The 20283-nt window shown below is 40.3% G+C and overlaps 2 protein-coding genes across 4 annotated transcripts; both read left to right on the top strand.

Moving 5' to 3' along the window:
* The first annotated feature begins 1117 nt into the window (after positions 1 to 1117).
* LOC115675471 (protein root UVB sensitive 1, chloroplastic) lies at positions 1118 to 7948 on the top strand. The gene is made up of 7 exons (XM_030598146.2): positions 1118 to 2016; positions 2783 to 3058; positions 3931 to 3987; positions 4163 to 4361; positions 5775 to 5887; positions 6467 to 6643; positions 7005 to 7948. The coding sequence occupies exons 1-7, from the start codon at positions 1240 to 1242 to the stop codon at positions 7287 to 7289; spliced, it is 1884 nt and encodes a 627-aa protein (XP_030454006.2). The 5' UTR covers positions 1118 to 1239; the 3' UTR covers positions 7290 to 7948.
* A 2674-nt stretch (positions 7949 to 10622) lies between these two features.
* On the top strand, positions 10623 to 15092 carry LOC115675371 (pentatricopeptide repeat-containing protein At1g31790). 3 transcript variants are annotated; one of them, XM_030597987.2, is made up of 4 exons: positions 10623 to 12392; positions 12984 to 13083; positions 13362 to 13722; positions 14733 to 15092. In XM_030597987.2, the coding sequence occupies exon 1, from the start codon at positions 10701 to 10703 to the stop codon at positions 12018 to 12020; it is 1320 nt and encodes a 439-aa protein (XP_030453847.1). In that variant the 5' UTR covers positions 10623 to 10700; the 3' UTR covers positions 12021 to 12392; positions 12984 to 13083; positions 13362 to 13722; positions 14733 to 15092. The 3 variants fall into 3 exon arrangements, with proteins under 3 accessions (XP_030453847.1, XP_030453850.1, XP_030453851.1); XM_030597990.2 differs by having other exon boundaries at positions 13008 to 13083; XM_030597991.2 differs by lacking the exon at positions 13362 to 13722 and having other exon boundaries at positions 13008 to 13083.
* Positions 15093 to 20283: the final 5191 nt, after the last annotated feature.

A 20283-nucleotide genomic window follows, 5' to 3' on the forward strand; every position in this document is an offset into this window, starting at 1 on the left:
ACCGTCAACGGCTAAATCTAGTTGCCCGCCACTGCCGCCGGACCTCAGGCAAGGTGGCTTGAGGTCGCACGACCTCAAGCGACGCTTGGATCACGCAACCTAGGCGACACCCGAGGTCCGGTGACCACTACCTGGGGTCGCCGTACCTCGGGTGACGCCCTGGGTCGCGTGACCCAAGCAACGCGACCCAGGCGACGCCCGAGGTCCGGCGACCTCAAGCGGCGTCGCCTAGGTCGCGCGACCTCGGCAACCACCTCTTGAGGTCACGGGACCTCAGGAGACGGTTGCCTGGGAGTCGTTCGACCCCGGTGACCCCTGCCTGGAATAGACGGACCTCAGGCGTCGCCTGGGTCGCTTGACCCTCAGGCGGTGGTCGCTGGGGTCGAGCTAGCTCTTAGGCGGCTGTCGCTGACCGCCGGACCTGCTGTCTGGGGAAGATGAATAGTGCGTGATGAACAGGGAAAGTTGCATTTCAAAAATGCAACTTCTCAAGGCACTTCAAACTTTGCATTGGCCAAAAATCCCTTAGAGAGCATTGGAAATGTAATTGCATCTCCCCAAAGTGAATAAAAAAAGTTGCCAAACACCATTTGCATTTGACCAAGGGACTTTAAAGCCTAAATAAGCATTCCAAATGCTGAACCAAACAAGACTTACAATCCCACTAAAATCAATTCCATTGTATTCGACAATAGCATCCTCATTTCTAGTTCAAATTGAAATACACATATTTAGGTCAGGCTTTTTCGAAAACTACCCAACTCTTGGATATACTAATCACAATTTCAACTGATGGGCAAAGTATTTTAGACAATCCATGGAGTTCTTCTTATCCAATTCAATTCTCGAATATTAAATGAGTTTACAAAAGATTTCCTCATTCATTACTAACGAAAGCATCAACATTAACTATAAAGTAATAGCCAATGTCATCTTTAAGTCTTATTTGGAATGTAAATACAAATAATCGCACTTAAAATCTGGTCAATCGATGGCACGGGGGATTAGAATCACTACAAAAACAAAGTACGAGCACTGAATTTGGACACTTCAGAAAGTACAAGGACCAAAAATTCTAATTTTTCAGAAGTTTGTATTTGGTAGAGGTAGGAGAACTCGAATCATAATCGTAACGAGGAAGAAAACGAACCGCCGTCTGCGCTAAGCCAAGGTGGAAAGGCGTTGGACGAGGACGGCGGCGGCGACGGCGGCGGCGACGGCGGCGGCGGCGGCGAAACGATGGCCTGCGCCTGCAGGCTCTCCTTCCTCCGCCTCTCTCCGCCTCTCCCCCCACGGCGTCCCCACCGGAGCGACCTTGTTCTCGCGCCGGCGCCAAGGCGCTCCCTCTCGTTGCCGCCATTCCATCTCAAGTCATCGAAGTCAACGTACTTGACCGCCCAATTCTTCGCGCTCGCTGCCCCCGGAAGCCCTGAGCTCCCTATCCCCAGCGGCGGAGACGACAACTCCGGCGGCGGCGGCGGCGGCGGTTTTGGCGGTTCCGATGGATTCTCCGGGTGGTGGAATCGCGACGGCGGCGGCGGCGGAGGCTCTCCACTCGGTCGTCTTCTCGTTCTCTTTCTCTGCTCCCGCGCGCTGACCGGCAGGAGCAGCTTCGTGAACAAATCGGCTTTGTTCGTCATCGTTTCGGTCGTTTCTCACTTCTGCGCATTTCGAATACCTGCCTCGGCGCTGGCGAGAGCTGCTCTCGGGCAGGAGGAGGAAGAGAAAGGTGTCGTTTGGGAAGTGCAGGGAGGCAATTGGACGAAGCTTGTCCGTGATCCTCGCAACAAGGACGCTTTCGTGGTCGCTTCGCCGGGGGGCTTCGGTTTCGGAGATGAGAAGTTGTTTGCTCCCGGCGTTTTCCCCAATCTGTGGTTGCAGTGCAGGGGCTTGTTCATGCGGTTGATGCTTCCTGAAGGATATCCTGACAGCGTCACCAGTGATTATTTGGATTATTCTCTTTGGAGAGGAGTTCAAGGCATTGCGAGTCAAATCAGTGGTGTTCTTGCCACTCAGGTAGTGCACATGTTTCCTTGAAATAGCTCTAAAGCCGTGTGTTACTTTGTAACTTAGTAATGATGCTTTTAGAGCGCCTGTTTAATGTAGGACGGAGTGTACTTTTGCATCGTATTGGGGTAATTGCTAACATTATGCATCATTGTAATTGCTCCTTGGAAAAAGTTGTAACTTGTTACGGAGATATCCCTCATGACTGTCGCTCTAGGAATTCTGGTTGGTTTGGCCTGATAATCTCATTTACTCCTACAAGATTTAAAGAAAGCTCTTTTATTCTGAAAAACTTTTTATAGCTGTGGGATGGAGTTTCAAATTTCAGTTGTATCTGAAATGAAGGAGAGAAAGGAAGAGGAGAGTAATTGGTAATCGCTAATCTTCCGTTGCGACTGATTTTGAGGAATGTAATATGCCCCCAATATTGCTGGTGATTTAAGAGATTTGTCACTGGCAATGTCCAGCAAGCAAGGGTCTTAAAGGACAGATCAACTAACAAAAAACCACAAGAATTAACAATGAGAGGTTTGAATTCTTCTCCTAAGATGTATGCAAAAGTTTGTTGCCGGAAAAGCTGAAGAACTGAACTCAATGATATAAAGTGTAGATTTTTTAAAGCAAAGGTTGCAAGTCTTTCCCACTTACTACGTGAGGCGTAATATAGCTTTTCCTAACTCAATCCTCTTCAGCATTTGCTCAGCAACATGACAAAAGTGTTTTTGCAATTGTTGGTGCCTCGTGGTTATGTACGTATGATATGTTATTTGTGTAGGCCTTGCTTTATGCTGTTGGTTTAGGAAAAGGAGCTATTCCTACAGCTGCTGCCGTGAATTGGGTGCTGAAGGATGGGATTGGGTACCTCAGCAAGATTTTCCTCTCGAAATTTGGACGGCATTTTGATGTCCATCCAAAGGGGTGGAGGCTTTTTGCTGATTTGTTGGAAAATGCTGCCTTTGGAATGGAAATGTTGACTCCTGCCTTCCCACATCTTTTTGTTTTCATTGGTGCTGTTGCAGGAGCAGGACGCTCAGCAGCTGCTCTCATTCAGGTGGTTATCAAGTTGTGTGTTTATTTCAAATCGATATTTATCAGCCTCTATATTTCTTTCTTATACTATTTTGAAACAGGGTTGTTTCTAACATGTTAGACAATCACTATCGAAGATTAAGCTTCCGGCTCTTAGATTGATCTTGCTTATCCAGTGTTGAAGGAAGTGAAATTACTTCAAGAAGAATCCTGGAATTCTGAGCTGTGACCATTCACTCAGTCAAATAGTCAGATAGATTTGAGTTTTTAATGCTCCCTGCCATCTCAATTGATACAATAAAATCGTTTTCTCTGTGTCTTGCAGAAATAAGTCGATGGGCATTGTACAATATTGACTATTCTGTTCGATATATCAATGAAAATCTCTATTAACCTTTTGTCCCATGTTTGAACGTTGTGCTTGTTTGCTTTGTTTCTATAGAAGTTAGAATCACTTGCTCTTATATTATTTGCGTTTCTCTTAGCAATTGTGCTGAGACTGAGTCCTCTGGGAATGCATATGGGCTACTTTAATACAGCCTGTTATCTCCACCATAATTGGATTTCTTTCCTTAGACTTTTTTTTTTCTCTCAATTTATTTATAACCAACTTTTCTGACGAGTTATGAAAGCGTCTCTTTTGTTTTTGGATCAATTGCTTCTTTGTTTGCCTTTTCCTGACTAATATGTTATCATCAATATGTGTTCTCCCTCTTTTCAAGGGTAACCTAATTACAACTCATAAGTGCTGGAGCTTATGACTTGGCATTGGTGTTTCCCTCTGGGGTAATAAGCGGTGGTTGTTTTTTTTTTGTACTTAGTTTGTCTTGCATTATGTTATTCTCATACCGGATAATATAATGTCACACAGTTACTGAAAGTTGGCTCTGTCAGGCGTCCACCAGGAGCTGCTTTTATGCTGGCTTTGCTGCTCAGAGGAACTTCGCTGAGGTGAATACATTTTCTATTGGCTTTGTCTGTTTTGTTGTTATCTTGGTAAAAATTTTGGCTTCAAGTAGATGTACGTCCTTAATTTTTACCCTTTGATCTGTATTTGTGTGCTGACATCATTGTGCATTACTGCTAATGAGTCATGTTCAGTTCTGAATGTTCGTGTTGACTGTAGGTGATTGCCAAGGGTGAGGCACAAGGAATGGTGAGCAAGTCTATTGGTATCGCACTTGGTATAGCATTGGCAAATGCCATAGGCTCCTCTACACCTCTTGCACTGGCTTCTTTTACTGTGGTGACTTGGGTCCATATGTTCTGCAATCTTAAGTCATACCAATCGATTCATCTGAGGACTTTAAATCCTTATCGTGGAAGTAAGCCCTTATCCTTTTGTTTGTATATGTGAATTATCATGAAATATGTTTCAAAGAAAAGAATCTGTCCGCATCTGTTGATTAGGTTATTTCACGATCTAGTCATTCAGAAGTTGTTTGTCTTCCGCTATGTTGTCGTCACATGGAAGAGGCGAGTGTTTGTCTGAGTTCTTCGGATACACTGCCCAGCCATGTCGGCCCTAAAACAAGTATAGAGCATGTTCTTTTACAAATGAATGCCATAGCAGTTTGTATTTTTAATTAATAAATTTTACCATTATGGTTGGAGTAAGGTCTATAAGTTTTGCAGTGATCATAAACCTTCAATATACTTTCCCAAGTCAAAGGAATTGCATCAGACAGTCAAAGAAAAACTATGTCCTCAGGCCAAGTCTTGTTGCACGTTAAATTACTAGTACTGACTCTACGCAGATGGAGTTTCTTACATTGCTTGGAATGAATCGATGATGTTTTTTATTTACTGAAGTTTGCTTGATTCTACTGTGTTGTGAAAATCAAGCTCACCCTGAGCTAGGAGCTTGAATATTAATGACAACAACTAAGCTCATTTCACTAAGCGTAGTTGACCGAGTGCAATTCTTTGTCACCATTAGGCCCTTTATCTATCAAGTCCTTTATAAGATCCGGTTTATATCTCCTTGTCTTAGGTCTTCTTTTGCCTCTTTCTATATGCACCACCTTAGTAACCACATTTTCTAATGGGAACATCTGAAGGCCATCCTTCAACGGTGCAACCCATTTTGTGTGAGCTTTTTCCATCTTATCCTTGATTAATGTCGTCAGTCACTTATCCTGCAATACTCATCATCTAAACATGTTGGTTTATGACCGTAGAGCATTCTTAGTGATAACACACACTGGTTGTATCCCTATCTTATGAAATCTTCCCTTAAGCTTGGCATTTATAATCCACTAAATGTTTAGGGTGCTCCGTCACTCATGTATTAAATATCTAAAATAAAAAAGTGATGCTCCAGTAGCCTTGCAAACCAACTAATATGAATACGCAAATTTGACTTCACTCTCAATTTGGATGACTTGAACTGGATATTCCTATAAAGCTGAAAGTCAAGTTGGCTTGATTAACTTGCAAATATTTGTTTAGCCTTAGTCCTAACAGAAATCACTTTGAAACGTTTTCATGTGCCTACTACATTAAGGTGATGATGACATATTTAAATTCTTGCGAATGCTTTCCATCGCATACTTCTCAAGTACAGTTCTTGTCCAAGTTGCTAGTTTGTAAAATTGAGTGATGAGGGATCATTGAATGGACTCAAAATAAAAGTAGAAAGAACATTGTTCTGATGATATCCTAGCTCACAATTTTATCTTTTCCTATCTACATTACTAAAGGTTGTATATGGTGGTGTTCTGTATATTCTGGATCAGGTTTGGTTTTCAGTGAGTACCTACTGAGTGGTCAAGCACCTTCAGTGAAGGAGGTCAATGATGAAGAACCACTTTTCCCAGCCCTGCCCTATCTCAATGGAACATTGAAAAAGGTGAGAGTTGTATTTTTCTTCTAATGTAATTATATCTGCTATTAGTCAGCCACTGCTAATGATATTTAAGATTTCCGAGGATTTGAGTGTATTAAGGTTGAGCAGCATTGCAGAATGATTAGGAAAATCATGGTTGATCTCTTTCTTGTACTCTACGTTACATTTATACATACGTGGGTGTTGTGCTTGTATCTCGTATTGGCTTGGACGCCAGAACTAGTTTTCCTTGAGATCATTTTGTCTCAGATGCTCGTAGCTTTGGTCTCTAGGACTTCAATAGTTGCAAATCACTGTAGCCTGAATTTGATGTTGATATTTTTCCATGCATTTTTGAGTTTCATCGGTGATGAGGTAACTGTGCCATAGCTGCTAATTATTTATTTGGTTGTATCCCTGAATTCTGAATATGGGAGATGATAAATTTCCAAGTCATGATTCATCACCATCTGTTGCAGCTTCTTAAATGACCTTTTCTTTTATCAAATGACTTTAGTATCCATTAAAGAACTGCAAAAGCCAAAAAAAACCGAGATTTGAATAATTGTGTTGTTGGAATCTCATCAATAATTTTCACCATAGGCACAATCCAGTGCACTATCTCCGGAAGCGAAGGAAGCAGCTGCTCAAATTGAGTGCCGGCTGCAGCTAGGTTCCAAGCTCAGCGATGTTATCAACCACAAGGAGGACGTTGTGGCACTATTTGATTTATTCAGAAACGAAGGCTACATTCTGACAGAGTACCTAGGAAAATTTTGTGTAAGTGAATTTTGTTTATTATTGCTTGGTCTTGATGATTTCACTCTTCCCTTCCCATATCATGTCTAGCTTTATCCTTCTCTGTCATCCAGCACATCCTTTAGATTCCTGATTTCCACCAATGGCTTATTGATGGAGTGGTACCATGTAGTTAGTTTGACCAATCTAAAGGACTTTGTGAAAGTATAAAAGTTACCCAAATAAGGTTGGAGACTCAGTTAATGGAAAACAGACATTTTTCATTTAATCTAAGCCTTTGTGCTTCATTTGTAATGGTTAGGTAGCACCATGTTGGTTTAGGACTTTCACTTATTATATCTATTAAATTCTATTGAGAAATAAGAAAATTGGTGTGAATCAGGTTGTGCTGAAAGAGAACTCTTCGCAACAAGACATGCTTAAGTCATTGTTCCATGTCAATTATCTGTACTGGTTGGAGAGAAATGCTGGAATTATGGCCACAAGCGTCAATCGTGACTGCGGAGCCAGTGGAAGGCTACGTGTATCATTGGAGTATGTGCAGAGGGAATTTAAGCATGTCAAAGATGATGCAGAGACAGTGGGCTGGATAAGTGATGGACTAATTGCCAGGCCTTTACCTACTAGGCTTCGTGCAGGTCGCATGGCATCTTCGAGTGCAGTGTGATCTAAAGATGCTGATTTGGGCCGAGCCTGTTGCATGGCTTTTGGTGATGCCTCGAGTTGAAGAGAGAAAAGATCTTCACGTGGTCCAGGACTTGAACTTTTGGCATGGTTTTCTTCTTTATTGTCATTAGTCACTGCACTGGTGACTTGTACAGATTTTGGCAAATTCAACCGAATGTGACTGCAGTTACCCAGCATGACTAGGAGAGTAGGCTTATCAGGTACTTCTTCGAACCATTCATTTGAGTGCGAATAACATACTGCTATTTGGGTGGGTTGGAGTTAAAGATTAACGGGGTGAAAGCTTTGGGAACCAGAAGCTTCCAATCAAGTTGTCAAGTCACGGCCATGTCCTCCAGGAGTTTCATGTGGTGCCTGTCTTCAGCAATGCATGCCCACTGATTGTTTTATCTACACGGTTCTCTTCGAAGCTATCATTGACCGAAAGCATTTTGTTTTTTAACTCCTGTTTCTGTCTCTCATGAAATAGTTTCTCCAGGAAGTATTGCCCCTCATGTAACAGTAGCAAAAAGGATAACAAGTGCTTATGTTCCTAGCGAACCAAATCTTTGGCGAGCCGAAAAAGCCTTCTTTGGCATCTTATTTGAAGTAGCATATCACCTCTAAGAATAATTTTCACTCTGCATCGATTGACAACTATGCCTTCTTCATTCAATTATACTCTGATTGAAGCACTGGGTACTTATCACGAATGTCTTTTAACCAACGATCGCAACATTATTCTTTTGTGTTATTTTGGAACCCATTGACTCGAAATCTTATATTTGTGGTCGATTAAGTTGGCCCATGATTCTATTCAAACTTTCCCGGCAAACAATATTTCAACAAATGCCAATTCGTGTATAAGAATCTATAATTTATGATCCAGAGGGTTTTCATTGAGCATTTGACGACGTGTGATGCCGACCATTATGTTATCTTCTACGGGCAAAAGATGAGCATCTTTCCTTGAGAAATCCATGCATGTGTCTAGAGCATCTCATGATTTGATACGCATATTTCTACGGTACCTTTCAAATTAAGGACATGATCTGTTTTGATCGAAGCTGGATCGTTGGAGATTCTTTCCAGATTCAGGGTAAGCTGCCCTTACTCATGATTCATGCCTTATTTTGTTGAATAGCTCGATGTTGTCCTCAAACACTTGCTGGGAAACCAGGGTTCTTGTTCTTATAAGATGCTAGAGCTTGTCGATGTTTTACTTGTTGCATTGTGAAAATCTTATAAGCGGACTTGCATTGATCCTGAACAATTTTCATGTTTCTGTTCGCGGTTTTGACTACTCAATGTCAATTTCTGATATGCAAAAAGCAAGTCAAGCTTAATTTGTAGTGAATATGTTGGTTTGCCTGCAATTCTATCGGGAAACAAAGAGGAACTTAGATCTCTCTGGTAGGAAAGCACTAGAAATGCGCCCGTGCTCCACCGCAAGAAACTATTTTCAACTGATAAGACTTCGTTGATATATATTCATAGGCTACCATACCATAATAACAAAAATTATCTAAACATAAATATGTCGAGTTTTGTTATAGTTGAATTCGAAAGATATATCATTGCAAGTCACTTTAAAAAGTCTAAAAGGACTGTTTTGACTGTACTAATGGAAATAACACGATGTTTTCTCAATTTTGTCCCATAATTGTAAAATTATTATTTGTAAAATTATTAGATATAAAAAATATGGACAAAATTTGCATGTGAATTTACATTTTCTCAAAGGTTCAATTGTTTCGAATTTTTAAAAAATAAAAAAATACTTGAGTTGTAAAATCCTAATTGAGAAAATAATGGGAAATGAAAACAAGCACAACAGATTGAAGCTCCGTTTGTTTCGCAGAGAATGAATGATTTAGAAAATATTTTCTTAAAAACGATCAATTGAGTCGCTTACAAAAATGATGAACAAAAAATATTTTCAATGTCAACGAAATGTTTAGACATAAATTATTGTCGATAACGAAAACATTTCTTATTGACTATTTATTTTAAGAGATACAAGCGATCATTTTTGGGATAATGTTTTCTAAACCATTCATTTTCCGCTAAATAAACGGATCTAAAACGGTTGGGTTGGTGAATAAAAAGCTCATATGCGCTCCTCTTCTAATATTTCTACTCTCCATATGATGCAAGACCAAGAATTTTTCTTTCAAGTTTCAAGTGGTGCAAAGGCGTTGTTTTATTTTGGGATAATGACACAAATGATCCATGAACTTTGGCTCAACGTGCAATGTGGTCCCTAAACTTTAAATTTATTTAATGTGGTCCTTGAACTTTAGCCCAATGTGCAATGTGGTCCCTGAACTTTTAGTTTATTCAATATGGCCCATGAACTTTTGGTACATGTTCAATTTAATCCCTAAACTGTATAAAAATGTTTAATGTTATCCCTAAACTTAAATTAATGGAATGATAACATCGGATATTTCATACAGTTTAGGGACTAAATTGAACATGCATAAAAAAATTCTATGGACCACATTGAACATTAAAAGTTAATGAATGACATTACTTATTGGGTTAGATTTCAAGGACCCCATTGAATAAATTTAAAGTTCATGGACGACCAAAAAAGAAAAAGTTTACGACGACATTTCATATTGGATCAAATCTCATTGACCGTTTGTATCATTTACCCTTTTTTATTGGATTAGAGTTCAAAGATCACATTAAATAAATTTAAAGTTTAGAGATGATATTTCATATTGGATCAGAACTTAGTGACCTTTGTGCCATATTCCTTTTTTATTTTGTGTCGTGGTTATGAGGTTGCCTCGGCCTCGCCAGATCGGCGAGAACGAGCTTTGCCGGCCTCCGGTGAGCTCGTCCTCGCCTGTGGTGGCCGGCGACCGGCCAAAAATAAAGGAAAAAGAAAAAAAGAAAAATAAAAAGAAAAATAAAAAATAATTAAAAATTCGATTGAAAAAATAAAAAAATATTACTTTTTTTTTATTTTCTTGGATAATGACTTTATGGAAAATATTTTTTAGAAATGTCGCATTTTTTGTAAAACAAACAGAACCTCAATTTTAAAAAAAATTATAAATTTTTTTCACTAGCTTTGTATTGCATAAAATGTTTTAGCAGTATAATTTTAAAAAAAAAATCGCAAGAAACAAGTATTCCTAGATTAGCTTAAATATAAAAGTGTTTTAGCAATATGGGTCGGGTCGGGTATGGGTCGAGATATTTACACTATAAATAAATGGGCCATAAACGGGTTAATGTGTCAATTTGAGTCGGACCATTTATGACCCAACTCAAACCCGACCCGACTCACCCGTCTAACAGGTCTAGTGGGAAGGACATAATCGTGTGCAGATAATCGTACTTGATGAAACCGCGCAAGAAGTTAAGGTGAGGAATTAGGAGACAATCTGACTTTGACATGGGATCGAAAATGGCATCATCATCGTCACCTCCATTTCTGAGACCGCCGCCTCAAACCTCTCTCTACCTACGCACAGCTAAAATTCGCGCCTTGATGGTCACCAAAACCGGCACCACCAAAGCTCGTCCTCCGTCGAACCACACTCATGTCCATCTTCCTCTTCGCAGCCCCAAAAAGCTTCGCACCCGCCCTCTCGAACTCCAAACTCCAACCCCACAAACGAATCCTTCCACAATTGACTCTCATCCCGCCTCCGAAGGTCGTAAGATTCCGACCGAGAAGAAGAATAACAGCGCCTTGAGTGCGACCACGGACGTTTTGCGCTTATTGGATGGCCTCGGCGTGACTGTTTCACCCGATATTTACATTTCGTTGATCAAAGAGTGCACGGCAAATGGTGACTCTGCCGGAGCACTTGAGCTTCATAAACACGTCAGGCGTAGCGGGTTGAGACCGAATTTGCATTTGCTTAACCGGGTCTTGCTAATGTACGTGTCCTGTGGTTGCTTGGTTAGTGCCCGCAAAGTGTTTGAGGGAATGCTCCAGAGGGACTTCAGTTCTTGGGCTATCTTGATTGTCGGTTATGTGGAAGAGGGTGAGTATAAGGAAGCCATAAGGCTGTTTGTGAGGATGCTTTGCTGTATCAATGTGAGTGAAGTTCCTCCATGGATAGTTGTGTGTATGTTGAAGGCTTGTGTACATAGTGCGAATAAGGATCTCGGTGAGCAAGTTCATGGTTGGTTATTGAAGCAGGGTAGTGGCGGTGAGAATCCCCTACCTAGATCGTTGATCGAGTTCTATGGGAAATTCAAGTGCGGGGACTGTGCTAACATTATCTTTCAGCAATTGTCTACCCACAATTCCGCTATCTGGACGGCCAAACTTGCGTATGACTGCAGTGGACATCAGTATGATATGGTCTTTAGTAACTTCAGGGAAATTGAGAGGGCAGGAATTCGGAAGAGTACATCCATGTTTTTGAGTGTTCTCAAGGCATGTGGCAGAGTTAAGGACGATGGACATTGTGGTCGGCAGGTTCATGCTAAAGCCATTAAGGTTGGAGTGGAGTCAGATGCGTTCGTGCAGAGTGGGTTGGTTGACATGTATGGACAATTGGGTTTATTGAGAGATGCAAGGACAGTTTTTGACATGGTTAAGAACAAGAAGAGCCTTATATTTTGGAATGCCATGATCAAGAATTACATAAAGCACGGGCTCTCAATTGAAGCCATTAAGCTTCTATATCAGATGAAAGAAGCAGGGTTGACATTGCGAGAAGATCTCCTTGATGAAGTGCGCATTGCTTCCGGAAGTTAAATTATTAAAGGACCTTAAAGGAAATCTTTTCCTCCTAGTAAAAAATCGTGGGTTTCTCTATGGGAAATTTTGTGTCGATAGCATTACTTATCACTAGTACTTTTCCATCTTAAGGTGGTGTGCAGGACAGGTCATGGAACCAAGATATGGGTTTAGCTTGTTGATTCTGCTGTTCTTGTGGGTGGTACTACTCTGCTAGTGATGAGACGCTCGATGAATCATAGTATATTTAGACTCAACTATGCGACAGAAGGAGATTGCCTCTCTCTTATCAAATGGTTCAACGGACCTGCAAGTTTGTTGTCTTTTGGGTAAAAATGAGCTGTATTAAAGTTGGAGCTTTTGAGACCAGATCTTTTTGCCCTTCTTCAGGTACTTGCTAAGCTTCTATGTTCGTGAGTTGGTAAAGGGCTCTTTTCGTAGTACCGGAGATATATGTTTTCTAATTATGTTGAAAGAGTGAATTGTTGCCTCAATGCTTTGTAGTGTTCTAAAGGGCATCATTAAGTTCTCCTTCATTCAGATCCAATCACAGCAGTATATTGATTTGTGACATCTTTTCACTCCAAAATCATGTATTTCATCTTGTTCACTCTACAAACAATTTTATGAAGCCCCTTAAGATTGTAGCGTTGCTTCTGTAATGAATGTTAAGGTGCGAGAGATGGATCTTTTACTTTTCCCTGAATCTATTCGTGATTATTTTTTTAAAGTATTGATGTCACAAGCTCTTAAGGCAATACTAATGACGGTACTGAACCTATTCGATATCATCTGAGCACTAAATCTTGATATTCTTTATTAACTGGGTAACTCAAGTTCACTTTTTTATTACACAAGCAAATATTATTCACAATTGGACAAGGAACTGCATACGGCCTCTCATGCATTAGATCCTGCTCGATCTTGCTTCCTAGAAAAACTGGTTTTAATTATTATAACCTTTATCCTCTGGTTGTAAAGGAAACACTTTACTCTCTTCCCCAGTTATAACTGTGGAGCTTGTTTGGTGGTTCTAGCATAGAGCTGGAGTTTGCCAGGACGACAGTTCAGAATTTACAAGGTATATACTGCTTTTTTGCACTTAATGTCTTGGTAGATCACTTAATTGCCTAGTTTCACGTCTTGAACTCTTATGAATTTCCCAAATTTTTCGTGGTGGGGGGGTGTTGGTGGGAGGGAGGGACAACTCTTATTTGAATTTGTGTGGCGTCACTGTTTCCTTCGTATAGTCGCATTCTCTATACTTTCGATTAAAATATTGCTTATTTTCGATGCTTTCTTACATGATATCTGTGAAGTTTTTATTGAGTTTAGAAGAATGATTTGTTATTTGTGTAGGATTATTGGTCTCAAACTACATGCTTGACCCTACGACTAGAAGAGGTTGAGTCATCAATCCTGGACTTGAGATGTGAACCAAAAGAAAAAAATTTAGAAAATAATAGCTATAAACCTCTATGAAAGTACCACAACAGAATCCTCAAATGTCCTTGACCTGAAACTAGAGATTATGCTTTTAAATCTCAAATCTTCAAGATGCTAGTACCGTAAAGCAATCAAACAATCAACTAGAATCAACTGACATATACTGGGATCCATCACGGTAATGCCATGAAGTTTGCTCAGAATCCTATGAACATCACAATCTGAAAGTGCAACCAAGTCAGCCTCAAAGTTCTGGAAGCTATTCACCAACTCAGTAAGTTTTTATTTATTGCAACATTCAACTATGAACTGAATTAGGGTGCGTTTGGTAACCATTCTGTTCCCGGAAACAATTTCTACTCAGAAATGATTTTTTTTTATTCCATTCTCGGAAATAATTTTTAAGCATTTGAAGGCGTTTGGTAACTATCGTAAATTTCTATTCCTGGAATAGAAAAAGAACAAAAATACGTTTGGTAAACTGTACAAAATTTCTTTTTATTAATAATATTTTGGAGTTTTTAATATTTCTTTCTTCTTTTTTCTCTTTTTTTTTTCTTTTCTTTTTTTCTTCTCCTGCTTCCTTGGCCCATGGCCAAGGCAAGGGCTGGACCCTTGCTGATGCCCTCGCCAAATCCGGTGAGGGTCTGGCGAGGGCGACCCTCACCCAGGCCGTGATGGTCCAGCCCTCGCCAGATCCAGCGAGGGCAGCTCTCGCCGCTCACAGCCTAGGCGAGGGCGGCTCGCGGCTGGGACGAGGGCCGCGAGGGTCCAACCCTCACCCAAGCCGTGAGGGTCCAGCCCTAGCCTATGGCCGGCCACCGGCCACAAGCTAGGAAAGAAGAAGAAAAAACAAATTCTTTTCCGTTTCTGATTCTTGTTCCCAGAATCAAGAATCAAATTTTTTTTTTATTCTTGATTCTATTCCAAAACTATATCTGAGAACAAATTTGTTTTCGGGAACAAAAAAATTTACCAAATGGATTTTTGTTTTTTTTTTGTTCCCGGGAACAAAATAATAGAATCAGGCACTATTTGGCTGGTTACCAAATAGGTCCTTAGACAAGAAGTTTTCAAATATGCAAAATAAACAAACGAGCACGGAGAAGCAGAATTTACATCAAAATCATTTGCTGAACTTTCGCAAATGGTGGACAGTTTAATCTAAATCTTAGTTTATATGGAATACTGATGATAAATTATAAGAAAATTGCAACTGGCAATTGCATCGTTACAAGATCCAAACAACATACCGACACCTAACCTGAATGGTTGTGTTTTCAGATCGAAGTACTTCTGGTAGCCCATTGTAGAACTTGTCAAGCCAAATATGCTGAAAGATGAGCAGTTACACATACAAACAGATGCCCTACCATGGATTGGGCTACAAACTACAAAGCATCCCAGTCTTGGAAATCTATCTCAAAATCCGTCTACATAGAATACTCAGTTCGAGGCTGACTCAATTATAACGTTCAGATTTGCATTCCAGAATGGGATTCTGGGTCGCATAGCGCTAGCGTGGTTAATTCTCGATGATTAGAAGGTAATTCTTATGGGATTGTCTGAGCAACATACTCATGTGATCTGACTTTGTTTAACATAATTTTTTGCATCACATGACATTTGAAGGCATTGTTAATCGTCCTTGGTCTTCCAAACCCGTGATGCTAGAAGATTCTTGCGTAATGGTAGTTTTTTTTTTTTGGTCGAAGCGTAATGGTAGTTCAAGGACAACGTTTCTGCGATTTTGTAGTGTTATGTTTTCTCTTGTACGGTCCAGGTTTAAAATCTTCAGTATCTGGAATTCAGTTGGTTCTCATCATCTGTCTGGGTCCTTGCAGATCTTCTATAAAGGGCAGAAGGACACTAAAAGTGCAAAAAAATATGTACGACGCTTACTTTAGTATTAAAAAAATTTTCGGATCATTTTAGTGCCATTTTTTTTAAAAGACCAATCACCTTAGTGTTAACTCCAATCAAGGTCGCCGGAAATTCAACGTGGCTCATCGGCGTGCCCAGTCGGCATATAACCTGTGAACAACGATTTTTTTTTTGTTTGTAACCCTAAATCGATTGATCAATTAAATTTCCATGTTCTTGAATGTGTTCTGTTCACATGAAATGGATCCAATGGACTGGTGGTGGCCGGCTACGGAGACTCGACGCTAACTGGAGATGATGGACGATGAATACTGACAAAGAAGTCTTTAGAATCTGTGAATGGATGGAGATTTTACTTTGCTCCCTCTTGGTGATATGTCGCCCTCTGTTCCAATGCCAACAAAAAATTCGATCACATGAGAACAGTAGTTAGTTAGATGAGAGAGACAACTAGACCCGGTGACCACCTTTTTGCGTGTGCTCGACAGATTTTGCTTCGCTTTGCCTCCTTCACAGCGCGCGTCCATTTTCACCATAAGACCACCAAGAAGAAAGAGAGATCTTCAAGATCCCCAAAGTGGCCAATTCCCTTAAGAAATCACAGAAATCGACCTCCAAGAACCCTAATTCAATGAGTAATTAATCCCCTTAGAGCAGAATTCGAGATCGGAAGTTTGTTTTGGCAAAGAGAAACGGGAGGAAAGGGGAAGCCAAATCTAGATGAGTGGCATTTGGAGACTGAGATAGGCGAGCCCAAATTTGAATGAGTGGCTTGTGAGCGACGCATGCTCGTCCATGACTGTTGTTGGTGTTGTTCGGCCTAATTTGGTTGGCTCATATCTGTTTATTTTTAGATAAAATACTAGGTGGAAAAGGTAGATTTGTTTCGTTATGAGTGATTTTACTGATTCCAGTCCAGCAGTCACTGTAAATGTCCATTTAGATCTTCGCACTTCAAATGTTTCTAAAATTGACTATCTTTATGAGGTTTCATACCTTAATGAAGATAGTAAAATTTCGGAAACTCATCTTCTGCTTATTAATCCGTGTTCTGCTTTCGCAAAACCTCCCTCCTTTTTCCCGCTCCGTTCCATCAAACAGCTCATTCAATATACACCCCGAGAAGTTAAGGATTATGCTTAGTCATCTCAATTCAATCAACATCCTATTCCTGCTACCCAGCAAAAATATTTTGTTATCCTCCAGATACCTTCTGATTTTCCATGTCAATGGATAAAGTAAGGGCATACGCATCTTCACTTTGGTGCTATCCGTCTTGCAATATCTTTTCATGGTAGAAAAGGATTACCTGTTGTTGCTCGAATGGCCCTTCTGAATACTCGTTTCTTAGATTATCAACATGCTTGTATTGGTACGATCCAAACAACCCTCAATGCTGGAATAGTGTTCGTGACACTGTTTCCAAATTTCAACATGGCCCTTACGTACCCAATACTCCTTTCTGCTCTTAAAGTCCAGCTACAGCTCACCGGAGCCCTTGACACTCCTGATTCTATAGCTGCAACTTTACATTACCAAATGGTATATCGGGTCCAGAATCATGCTATTGATCTAAATTTTCTTGGCACTGAGGATGCTCTTTTTATCTAAGTGGATAACGATCAAACTTCCTGTGTTCATATACCAAGACAAATTCCTCGGGATCAATTAGTTAAGTTACTCCTTAACACCTAGGTAACTAATTATGAAAAACTCCATCAGAATTCCAGGCCTATCCAATCCATGAAATCCCAATTTACAAAAAAGAAAGATAGTACGGTTATCATTAAATTTAGTAAGGAAAAGGAATAAGCCTCTTCTTCTATTTTTCCTACTATTTTTATGATGCAACCATGTCATGCTGATGTTCCTATTGAGGAATGTGACTCGGATCCGAAGACTATGATCGGGTCTTTTGATTTAGAGGAACGACCTATTCATTTTACAAGGATTCTCGAACAGGACATTATTTCTGGGATCTAGATTGTCAATGTTCCCTTTGCACAAGCCCTCCTGATGACGAAGAAAATGACAGACCATCCAAAAAGAAAAAGAAACGGTCCAAAGATAGTCTCCACCAGAGATATCTTGATGGGAATCCTACCATAGGACCCCTTAGTGAGGATGGAGGAAGATACCAATTTATGATTTCATATGGACCACCCCAGCCACAAACTCCTCCTCTAGTCCCTAAACCTTGTAAACCTCCTTCACCTCCATAAGCACCACCCAGAAAAACTCTACCATAAAAGCCAGTTGTTTCACCATTCTATAAACCCATCAAAATATGGGTTAGGAAAAATTCTTATCCTTTGCAATTATCCAAAGCACCTCAGCTTTCTTGTATTTCAAAGCCTGAACCACCACCAATACTCCCAACTGTCTATATGTTCCAACTCTCGGACTTTTCGCCCTTGGAAAGAACAAATTCTAATGCTCTTTTTCCAGCATTAAAAGAATTTACAGACACACACCATCGGTCCCGACACATACCAAAGATTCCAAATCCTACGTATATTGATGATCATAGGAGACAAAAGAAAGTTACTGCTGCTGAAGCTATTCTGAATTAGCAGTCAGAAAATGCTCTAGCACAAAATAATGTCCTCAAGACAATTGATACAAAACTTTTAACTGTCCAAGCCCGCCTTGATTATGTTGATCAGAAGGTTGATCAAATGGCTTTGGTCACAAACAAGTTGCTTGAGACATTCTAAAATAAATTGCAGCAGATGGAATCGGGTAAAAATATTTTTCATCATTATTTAGAAGACCAGACTGCTGAAATGGAAAAATTACAAAGGCAAATTAAACTTCTTCAAGAAGGAATATTTGTTCCAACGCTAGATCCATTTTCTCAATCTTAGTACCCAACTCGGATGGAAATCCCCCCTCCAAAAGTTACTTCAGTTGCCTCAATCATTGCAGAAGCCCCAAAAAAGATTGGAGTGATATTGTTACACTTTGAAATTGCATTCGTGAAATGGAAAAACAAAAGAAAGCAGGAGAAGAAGTTAGACGTTCCTGAACCTTCCTAGGAACCTCCTTCTTCTCACATGGTTTCAAACCCATTAGAAGCTTTTTTGCGAAATCAATGCCAACGGAAGCTGCCAATTATTGCTACAATCGATCCATCCCAGCAAAATATCTCTTCCAGCTCTGAAATAATCTCTTTTTTTCATAAGCAAGCTCACCTTCTGACCCTAAGACACCAAATTTCCCTAAACCTGCTATTCTTATGGCCGATCCCCCTGAGGCGGATATGGAATCAAACTCATCTGAACCAGAAATAGTAAACATCCATAATCAGAACTCTCGCTCTGGATCTTCGACCTCCAAATACTATTTCACTCTTGATGATATGCCATACACAAAATGGCCAGAAAGATTACAGGAGTTATGATATGAATCTGTGCGGAAGATAATCGTTCTACGAACATCTGTGAGTTACGAATTGCTGACCTCAACCCCCAATCGAACCTGTGATTGGTAATATCGGTATGAACGCGACTGTTGACGAACTGTGTCAACCAATCCACGCAATAACGCCACGAACAAGAGAATTCGCGATCTTGCTCGATAAGTTGAATTCGATCGCCACATGAGGAGCCTTGATAAGATCTAGTCCTCAAGAGAATTCAAGAAGAAAACTTCTCTATATAAAATTCTGCCTCCTCCTCTTAGAAATCTATAAGCAACCTTATATAGGTGCTAACCCTAATCCTAACCTCACTAGGATTAAAATTACAAAAATAACCTTAATTACTAAAAATTCATCCAAAAATGGAAAAAAGGCCTAAAAGTTCAACTAAACGACTCCAAATCACTAAAAAACGTCATCATTCACTACTAAAGTAGTGTGTAATGATCAGCGGCTCGTTTCCAAGCGTCCATCCAAATTTGAGCCAATTCGGAGTTCGTCAATTCTAAGCTCCTTGAATTCGCTTGGACCAAGAGTAATTATGTTGCGCCAAGGAGCTTGAATCTTCAAGTCTCGAATCCAGATTGTCTCCATTCCAAATATCTTGAACCATGATGCCGACACTTATTTGAATTCCTTCGCTCTCCGCTCGAGTGATCGGGCCTAGCGGATAGAACAATGGGTCCCTAGCACCTCCTCCTCGATAGGGTTCGATGTCCACATCATTCCCTCCCCAGTGCAAAAGATTTGCCCTCAAATCGCATCTTGCATCAAAAAGAGTCAAATCGAAACATTGAAAGTAGCACTAATACCATACTCACCTGGAAGGTCAAGCTTGTAAGCATTATCGTTGACTCTCTCTAACACCATAAATGGTCCATCCCTCGCGGTAGCAATTTAGAGTGTTGTTTGGGGAAACGCTCGTGCGCATATGAACCCAAACCCAATCGCCGGGCTCAAACACTATTTTCTTGCACCCTTTGTTGGCTTGCTTTGCCTACTGCTCCGTCTTAAGCTCAATATTCAGTCGCGTCTTCTCATGCAAAGTCTTCACAAATTCAGCTTTCTTAGCACCATCTAAATCCACACACTCAAAGAACAGCAAAGGGGTTAAATCTAACGGAGTTAAGGGATTAAAATCATAGACAACCTCAAACGGTGTGAATTTAGTAGCAGAATGCACGCTCCTATTATAAGCAAACTCAACATGCGGTAAACAATCTTCCCAGGACTTAATGTTCTTTTTAATGATAGCACGCAACAATGTCCCTAAAGTCCTGTTAACTACTTTAGTTTGACCATCAGTTTGTGGATGACAAGTAGTAGAGAATAAAAGTTGTATACCTAACTTCTTCCACAATGTCTTCCAAAAGTAGCTCAGAAATTTAGTATCTCGATCGAAACAATGGACCTAGGCATGCCATGCAAACGCACAACCTCACGAAAGAACAATTCAGCAACATTTGATGCATCATCAGATTTATGACAAGGTATAAAATGAGCCATCTTGGAAAATCGATCAACAACCAC

The sequence above is a fragment of the Syzygium oleosum genome, unplaced genomic scaffold (genome assembly GCF_021117445.2).
Source record: "Syzygium oleosum isolate NSW1041296 unplaced genomic scaffold, Sole_v2.1 Sole_v2.15, whole genome shotgun sequence".
Classification (NCBI taxonomy): Eukaryota; Viridiplantae; Streptophyta; class Magnoliopsida; order Myrtales; family Myrtaceae; genus Syzygium; species Syzygium oleosum.

Coding starts and splice junctions, on each gene's coding strand:
- LOC115675371 (XM_030597987.2), top strand. CDS start 10,701: ATGGGATCGAAAATGGCATCATCATCGTCACCTCCATTTCTGAGACCG.
- LOC115675471 (XM_030598146.2), top strand. CDS start 1,240: ATGGCCTGCGCCTGCAGGCTCTCCTTCCTCCGCCTCTCTCCGCCTCTC. Junction 3,988..4,162: donor CTCAGAGGAACTTCGCTGAG/GTGAATACATTT, acceptor TGTTGACTGTAG/GTGATTGCCAAGGGTGAGGC. Junction 4,362..5,774: donor TTTAAATCCTTATCGTGGAA/GTAAGCCCTTAT, acceptor ATTCTGGATCAG/GTTTGGTTTTCAGTGAGTAC.